Here is a 9,538-nt window from a genome sequence, read left to right on the forward strand (position 1 = left end):
AAGTGTTGCCTGAATAGTACAAATAGTGTTATTTTGGTAAAAATAAGGATAAGCTGTGAAAATGTTTGACATAAAGTCAAAGTTTGGTAAAAAATAAACTCAAAATTAAGTTAAATAGCACACAGTAACATACATTTACTACCTAAATCAATAATCAAAGGGTCCTAGGTTCGTTACCCCGTGATAAAAGCAAATGGTGAAAACTGTAGGCCCCGTCCCTAATAGCTCTCCCTTCTTCATAGTACAGATAAAAAAACCCTGCGCTAAAGCGTCCTGTGCCTTGGAGGCAAACCTGAGCGGAATATTAATTGGCGGCGGAAACCGCATAGCTTCAGAGATTTGACCCTTGCTGCGCATTCTAGACATCCTTTGTTGTCTGGCTCAATCCCTCCCCTGCCCTACAGTATTGCATAGCTTTCCCCTGTTATTGCGTACTGGTTAACCTTGAAAAAAACCGGTTCTGAAAACCTACCGACGCGTTCTCTGATTGGTCAATCGGGTTCCTTCTTTGTTCTGACGTTCTGACGTCATTTGACCTTGAACGCACACTCCCTAAATTCCTTTCTTCTCTACCTGCGCGGAATATTAATTCATTCTCTCTGTCTGGCATCAGAGCGGAGTCGAGATTCGGAGACAGTATTCTGTCTAGCGTCTGAGATCATCGTGTTTCATAACATATAACATTAAAACATAGTACTAATTAATAATATTACATATCGCGGGTTCGAGTACCGGGACCGTCCCCAATCGTAATTGGACCTGTACCTACAGCCATTACCACCGTTCATAGCGGTTCATAAACCATAGAAAACTTATTTTCAATACTATAAACATTAATAATTATAGTTTCATACATTACATACTTTGCAGTAATGAATATAAAAACATATGCATAGCGTTTAGTACCTCTAATTACCTTCTATATACATATTTTTCATAAAATAAATAAATATATATTCATAAAAAGTTATAAACATGCAAATACATAAATGTAAAGTATTCTAAGTACATGCAAATAAATTCTAAGTACATGCGAATTAATTAAAACCCGTGCAAATAAGTTCTTAATTATACGCAAATAAAGGACCACCCACGCAGCGATTGAGCTTATCGTATTTCTATACTACTTACATGGATTTGATATGAGCAACGCTAAAATGTGTCAACTTTTGTTATTTTACGTCGCTGAAATAAAATTAAGCTTACCTCAGAGAAAAATTTGTGAGGTGTTACTGCTCCTTATCAGTGGCGTGCCCAGGATTTTCGAAAGTACGTGTACTGCTTTTAGTAGTCAATTCTACGTAGTTTTGCCATCTTGTCTTGCCTTTGAAGAAGTCTGGGCCAAAGGGGATAGGGGGGTTATAATTTCTTCCGGGATAGTTCCAATCAGTTCAAGTTTCTTAATAAAGTTAAACTCCGTCCGGTAGCAAGAAGGAAATTGTAGAAAAAATTAAGTTCTGTGCATTTCACCGTGCATCATATACTTATAGCCATGGTTCCTTCTAGTCCTTTCTAGTTCGTTACACTTCTTGATACCAAGTGAACTACAGGTGCATCCCAGTGCCAGACTGGTGAGAAAAGATTGTTTTTAAAAAAGTAAACGCTATATGGAAGAGTGACGGTATTCAAGTTCAGAAGATTAAGCACTGCTTTTAACTTTCATTCACTGGTTAGCACTACCACATGAACTCACACCACACCGTGCACTGCTCCAGAACGTAGTGCAAACAGTGCAGACACCAAATGCTGCTCTACGTGACACTGAATGAACGAAGTAAACCAACCAGACACGCGAGTGCAATGAAAGTCAAAAAGTGAAGGGGCTATTCTGAATCTCTGGGCCGAGATTTTACGAGATTATAGGAGCAGAAATACGAAGCATCCTACAAAATAGACTCTGTAAACTATTTACCATTTAAATTATGACAATTTTCTTTACACTGATAAAATTTATCATCATCTTGAATATATTTTACACATTCGATGGCTATCAGATACTGAAGAACAGACGAAACGTTTCCTACTGTACAAAAGTAAGTTATAAATTACTATTTATTAATGACCAAATAAAACAATGTTAACATTTACTTACACAGAAATATGCTTATGTTGTATTTATTCATAAAATATGCAAAAATTCATTTCGTACAACAATTGAAATGACACATCTTTTTCTTTATTCTTAAGCAGTTCACTTTCATATACAAAAGAGCATAGCCTCTTGTAAACGATAAATGAATATAAGCTGTATAGGAAACTTGTTTACCTTCCATGTTAATCACAGTGAATGTTGTGAAACAATAACTTTTATACTTGAGCAAATTTTCTTAACATGTATTGGCAAGTTAAGTTCCACGAAATATATTAAAGCTAAAAGATATTAATGATTGAAGTCCAAGTAAAACATTAGTCAGTACCACTATGGTAGCATGGTTCGCTCAACGCCAGTATTTACAACCATTTTTATTTCACTGGGTAACTTCGAAGGAGAAATTGCTTGTGTGCAAGAACATTCCTCGAAATTGAGACAGGATTTTAGAAGTTTTTTTCTAAATTCACCGCCGCTTATTTGATCAATATACCTCTCGATCATAGCAGTGGTGATACACTTCTTTTCTTCTCGTGCGATCATCTGTCACCACCCGTTCCAGCGTTGGGTGCAGCCAATTGTCATAAACCAGTAAGAAAAACACACCCAAGAAGAACAGAAGGCAATGAGTGACGGAAAGTCTGTACGTATCGATAGCTTCATCTCTTGAGCTGCTACGAGTGGCTGCTAAGCCTAGAAGCAGAATATTCTCCAGGGACATGATGAAGATGAAGCGTGCATGGCGGGCTGTTGTTTGGACTGTGTGGTTGCTGATGTACGTTAAAGTCTGGAAAAGAGCTAGAGTGAGTGTCTTTGTGTTTTCTACGAAGGTGCACCACGAGTGGGCAGAGAATGTCAACCACATCCATGCAAGGAAACAGTGTAGTCCGCATACAAGAACCAGCCACCAACCAAATTTCTTGGCAAAGAGGTAGAACACTATCACCCTGGACCCTGTCAATGAAAAACAAATAAAATGTAAATTACTACTTCCGGCAGAACACTGATGGTAGTTTTGCAAGAAATTAATGATATATAAATAACAAAGTAAACACACAAACACATATGAAATGTGGCAGAAATGCGACGTAAAGCAACAACAATACTTTGCAAATCAAGTGGATGTTTAGTGTGTATTGTAATGTTTCGATCAGAAAAAAATGCATATGTTTTGGTCATTTTCGCGCATGGATTAGGCAAAAAGAAAAACATTCTCACCGGCCTCCGTGGTGAAGTGGTCACCGTATTACAATACGTAGCCAGAGGTCCCAGGTTCGAGTATTGGTTAAGGTTATAGATCCACCAAGGCATTTGAAACCCTGGCGTGGGAGCAGTGGCGCTAGTGTCGCTAGTTGTATTAAAGTTAAGGGGAAGCCTAGCTGTAGTTCACATATTTTCCGAGGTTTCAGAAAGCTTGTTGGATCTATATGGATGACAGTTCATGATTCATCGTCGCGATTCAGCCAAGAGGTATAAAGGCGACGTAAAATAGTCGAGACAGTAACAGAAACAGTAATTACTCGTTCAAGCAAGGGTGTCAATTTGCGATTATAAAATAAAGCGCAAATGGAGATCTTTATGTATGGAATCTGTTAAATATTTACATAGTTCGTCACAATCATTAAAATATTTCTGCAAAGAATTTGCTTTGAAAAAGATTTTGAATTTTACAACAAAATTTTAGCGTGTAGAGTAATGTCTATATACTTACAAATAGATACAAGCAGGGCAAGGAACTTAAATCCTGCTCTCACCACTTTGACCAGCACTCGGGGGTTTCTTTTCATCAATCCATTGGGAAACGCCGACGACGCTGTCCATGCGATGACGAACGATGACTTCGCCACGCAGATCCACTGCCAGAGCTCTGAAATGTAACAATAATTATTAATGTATAAGGGGCATTCTATAACGAAGTGTCCCTGATACCCAATTTTTGAAATGAAATGAAATGCTGTAACTATATTCTATCTTGTGAGTCAACAATCTAGACTTGTCATTTGGATAAAAATTCAAGTATTATACATAATTAAGTTAGAATGTATTTGACATGTTATTCGTTTATTTTAACTTTTTGATTTACTTTTGTTTTCTATTGTGTCCCACACGTAACACCAAGAAATAATTAATTTCTTCTCCTTCCACTCCACCAGAATATTAAAAGGTAAATTAATTACCTTCTCTCCTTGTCTTAAATAACTTCTTTTTCAAGAAAATTCACAGAAATTAAAATTAATACTTATTAAGTGAAGAGTCAGTGTTCTATCTGCTCCACCTGGGACACAAAATTGTTCACTTATAGCTATAAATCTATAAAAGTAGTGTAAGGGTAGTTATGTTTAATCAACAGTATTTAGTTTCATAATTCATTGCATAGAAACTGTAAAGAAAATGTTGCTTATGGATGTCCCACCAGTGGCAATGGAATAATAATAAAGTATATGTATTTCTCAATAGACAATATAGATGTCAATTTCAAGTGCATGGAAGTCAAAACATAAAATGCATATACTTACTGGTGGATCTTTAAAAAGCACATCTTGCTGGAGATTAATTTAAGAGAACCGAATTGTCATGGCTGTTAATTGCTTTTTGAGAAGACCTATCATCGTCACTTTAAAAAGATTGTTTGACATAGGTTTTCGTCAATGACCACAGAAATGTATTTTTATGGAAAAGGATTACTAATAATTTTTCACACAATTAAATCATTTTATATATTTTTATGTAGAAAAGATTGTTTTATAGCACCTACTTATTATATATTCGTATTTAGACCGTCTCCGGGTGGTGGTGATTTTTTCCATAAGCACCAGTTGAAGTATCGCTTGAGGCAGGCATCCAGCTACAGCTATGGCAACTCCGAGTATTGTGAGCTCCGAGGAATATTTTCTTGCAACGTGGAAGGCTGACGTCGGCTTCTCTGCTCTTTTGCTTTCCATAACCCACCTGAAGGCCAGTGCAGCTCTGCAAGAGAGTTGGGGCGATAGATTGGTTCATTTGGCTTCTCTTACTTCACTTTTCTGCCACTTTTGGCTAATCGCGAAGATAAGGATGAGTGATGAAATTGAGGAAAGGGAGGCTTACAAAAAACACCCATGCCCTACGCCGGGATTCGAACCTCCAACCCCTGGCGTATTAGAGCGCAGTGATAACCACTACGCCACGGAGTTTGCCTGCTCTGATTTCATGAATAACAGTAAAGTTACTTGGGACTAAATAAAATATGCTTAATAAACCCTGGGACGTTCACTTTCGAATCCTTTATTAAAAAGGGACGATGTTATTACTATTTTTATCTTTCATGAAAACAAATTGAAGTTTCAAAAATAAATTGAAAAGAAAACAAAAAAACATCATACAGTGTATTCAGCTTGAAAATTGTTATTGATTTCGTTTTATTTATTTATTAATTGAGTTTCAAAAATAAATGCAATTAATAAATAAATAAAACGCAAACAATAATAATTTTCAAGCTGAATACACTGTATGATGTTTTTTTTTGTTTTCTTTTGGAAAAAGCACACTACGAACAATTTTCATTGCAGCATCTGTAAAAAGATCCCTCTTCTTCAGATTTCCCACCCAATAGGTATATATAACCTCGGAGTACTGGTGTACACAGAGGAGGGGCTGGTTGGGCTACAGCCCCCTTCGAAATTTTGAGAAAATCAGCATTTTCAAATAAAATCAGTGAATAACTCGAGAAAACCAGAGTGGTAAATGCAAACACTCCTTAAAACGACCCCCATATTATGTATACAGCTCCCTAGATAGCAGCTCTGTATTATCCACTTTTCAGGCTCTCCGTAAAAAAAATCCTGCGTACGCCAGTGCCTTAGAGTATGCCTTTCGGTCTTCCATCATAACAAATGCTGGTAAATAATATAAAACAGTCCGTCCCATCTTTGACTTATTTTTGTTAATATTTTTGTAATATTTTGTTATTTTAATTTTGTTCTTTTCAATATTGACGATATCAGGTTAAAATGGCCATTTCTAATGTATCTAAAATTTCCTCAATAAATAGGCTAAAGAAATAAGTGATAAAAACACATGTATAATTTGATAAGGATTGGTTAGCATACAGTGTAAATTTCAAAGTAGGATTTCAGCATGATTATACCTAACTTACAATTTCATAATGACGTGTACAAAATTACAGTCCTAATTTTTTATTTTTAAAGTATATGTGTCTTTTTATGAGTTACACCAGCACTCTTTTTAAGTTCCTATCAATAAATTTTCGGTGCATCTAAGAACTAAATCAGTTGTACCCTAAATAATAAATAATTCTAAACTTATGGACTACTATCCGTCGTACTATAGTTATGGCAGGTAAAATCAAACCCTCCATTCCTGGCCGTAATCCAGATACACAAAGAACCAATCAACGGAAGAGTTGAACTTTTCTAAGGTAATGTAACACCATCAATACCCGGGATATTAACTTGGAAAAATACCACAGAAGGAATTTTCAGATGGGAACTTTAGAATATGAATATGTCTAACAAGGGCTTCAACAAACTCCGGTAGCTTTACTAGCATCCAAGACGTTAAATTCATTTATAAAATGGTACTCTGCATGCAAGAAGAGATTTGCCGAAGGGTTCGCCATTATCGCTGTGTACAGCTCTTTGCGAGTACAGTGGGATGCATAAGTATCACCAAGCAAATTGTCCATCACCATGTTCATGCACTTTCTTTAACCCAATAAAAGTCTAAATAATTTAAACAAAACGCCAAACAACTTGCTGAAAGCCTGTGCACCAGCAAACTTTATAATCTATTTCTGAAAAACACGTAGGATGGAACAGAAAAATTGATGAAAATAATCACTGAAATATTTTCCTTTGCAATACTTACGAGTCATTCCATGCGAAATCAACACAGCCCCCAACCTGACCATCACCGATTTTCATGAAATTTGGGGAGTTGAAACTATGCATGGAACTTAGTAACTGTGGAAATTTTGAGTCAAGTTTGTCTTGTAATTGTTAAATTATTCAAGGTCAAAATTAGCATAAATTGCCCTTTTTGAGCCCGCTTACCTGTACTAAATGTGCTGTAACTCCGCCCCTATTTCGCCTAGGAAGCTCAAATAAAGCTTATTGTACAGGGAATTGAACAAGCTTTCCAGTAATATATAACAAGCCTACCTTTGGATAAAAATATAATTTTATCACATGACCTTGACTTTGACCTTGAATATCTCAAAACATGTCATCACCAAAAATCATGAAAAAAATATATTTGGTTCCTCATGCCATACTCTAAAACATATCAAAAAATCATTCTGGGACTGCAATGGGATCAGAAGATAAAAAATAATATGTGTAACTATGTGACTGATAAAAGCCTCATTACATGAACTATGAAGAGTCAAATGTCCCTTATCACCCCCTACAAAATGTAACGGAGTTATCCTGGGTATAATTTGTCATGGAAGAAATAGGTTAGGCGCAGGGAGATCCCTAGCCGTGTGTGTCAAGCACAGGTCCGGCATATTATTGACCGCCATATTGAATTCAACGAAAAATTTCAAAGGAAAAGGGGTGATGTGATATATCAAATCAGGCTAGAATTTCAAGAGAAATGAAGTGACGAAGATTTTTCCAACATATAGTTAACCAGCAAAAAGTTATTACTGCATGCTTGTAAACATTTTCTCCTTTTCGAGGTGTTAAAAATAAAGCACTAAAATGCTTCTAACGTGTTAGGAACTCATTGAGATCACGCTGACATCTCGGGAGAAAAAGAAGTATATCTAGGTACGCACCATTGCATATGATTTTAATCAGCGACATTCACCAAATAGTTGAATAGTGAAGAATATTGGGAACAGTATCTCAAACAAACACTTCCTTTGGAATGAAAAAATCTTCAGTAACGAGGCTAATTTTTATGTTCACGGTGAAGTTAATAAAAAGAATATGCAATACCTGTGATTTGATAATCTACAGTAGACAGATCCCAGCCGAATGGTTGTTGCTGGTAAGCTAATGATGTGGTATAGTGTATGGAGAACGGGAATGGTTGGTCAATATTCAACAACGGAACCTTAAATGGCGAGGGCTTCTTGGATTTGTTAATTGAACAGGTTTTTCATCCTTGCTTACGGGATATGGCATTTTTCCAGAGTTTGGATTGATTGATTGATTGATTTATTTGTTGTTCTAAATTCACTTTATGCACAGTAAGGCTAATCAGGACTGGACCTACAGTTTAAAGTGGGTTCCGAACCACTTGTGTCTCCACCGGGTATCGAACCCGGGACCCCTTGATTACAAGGCGACGACGCTACCACTGCGCTATCGGGGAGGCCCTCCAGAGTTTTGAAACAGGACAGAGTGTGACCACACTATGTTAACATTTTGGCAATTTCTTCATGGTAATTTTTAGGTAGATTGATGAGCACACGGGGATCTATTAAAAGGCCTGCACAGTCCCCAGATCTAACATCTTAGGAGGACTTTTACCTTCAAAAACATTTGAAGAAAATGGTGCATACACTCAAAGTCCCTGATATTGACCATCTGAGAGAAGGCATAGTTGCTGCCTGCGATGATGTTGCACCTGCTACGTTGCCAAATGTTCTGTGTGAGTGTGAGAGACGTCAACGAGTGTGCTCACAGGAACATTGACAACATTATAATGTGCACATATATTAAGTCAAAGTTATGCGTATAACTTTTTGCTGGCTAAAGATACGTTGGAAAACCTTCGTCACTTCATTTCTCGTGAAATTCGAGCCTGATTTGATATATCACATCACCCCTTTTCCTTTGAAATTTTTCGTTGAATTCAATATGGCGGTCAACAATATGCCGGACCTGCGGTTGACACACACGGCTAGGGATCTCCCTGTGCTTAATCTATTTCTTCCATGGCCAATTATAACCAGGATAACTCAGTTACATTTTGTAGGGGGTGTTAAGGGACATTTGACTCGACATAGTTCATGTAATGAGGCTTTTATCAGTCACATAGTTACACATATTATTTTTTATCTTCTGATCCCATTGCAGTCCCAGAATCATATTTTGATATGTTTTAGAGTATGGTATGAGGGACTAAATATATTTTTTTCATGATTTTTGGTGATGACATGTTTTGAGATATTCAAGGTCAAAGTCAAGGTCACGTGATAAAATTACATTTTTATCCAAAGGTAGGTTTGTTATATATCACTGGAAAGCTTGTTCATCCTAGGCGAAATAGGGGCGGAGTTACAGCACATTTAGTACAGCTAAGCCGGCTCAAAAGGGACAATTTATGCGAACTTTGACCTTGAATAATTTAACAATTACAAGACAAACTTGACTCAAAATTTCCATAGTTACTAAGTTCCATGCATAGTTTCAACTCCCCAAATTTCATGAAAACCGTTGATGGACAGGTTGGGAATTGCACATATCTGTATTGATTTGGCATGGAATGACTCTTATA

General features: G+C 36.7%; 1 protein-coding gene across 1 annotated transcript in view; it reads right to left on the minus strand.

Moving 5' to 3' along the window:
- Window positions 1-2,169: 2,169 nt before the first annotated feature.
- Window positions 2,170-9,538, minus strand: part of LOC145987690 (uncharacterized) — a 19,164-nt gene continuing 11,795 nt past the window's right edge. The window contains exons 3-5 of the mRNA XM_083122241.1: window positions 4,845-5,056; window positions 3,801-3,956; window positions 2,170-3,043 (exon numbers count right to left, since the gene is read on the minus strand). Of these exons, the coding sequence (XP_082978367.1) occupies window positions 2,574-3,043; window positions 3,801-3,956; window positions 4,845-5,056 (838 nt within the window). The 3' untranslated portion in view covers window positions 2,170-2,573. The remainder of the gene's footprint in view (window positions 3,044-3,800; window positions 3,957-4,844; window positions 5,057-9,538) is intronic.

The sequence above is a fragment of the Lepisma saccharinum genome, chromosome 1 (genome assembly GCF_977018435.1).
Source record: "Lepisma saccharinum chromosome 1, izLepSacc3.1, whole genome shotgun sequence".
NCBI lineage: Eukaryota > Metazoa > Arthropoda > Insecta > Zygentoma > Lepismatidae > Lepisma > Lepisma saccharinum.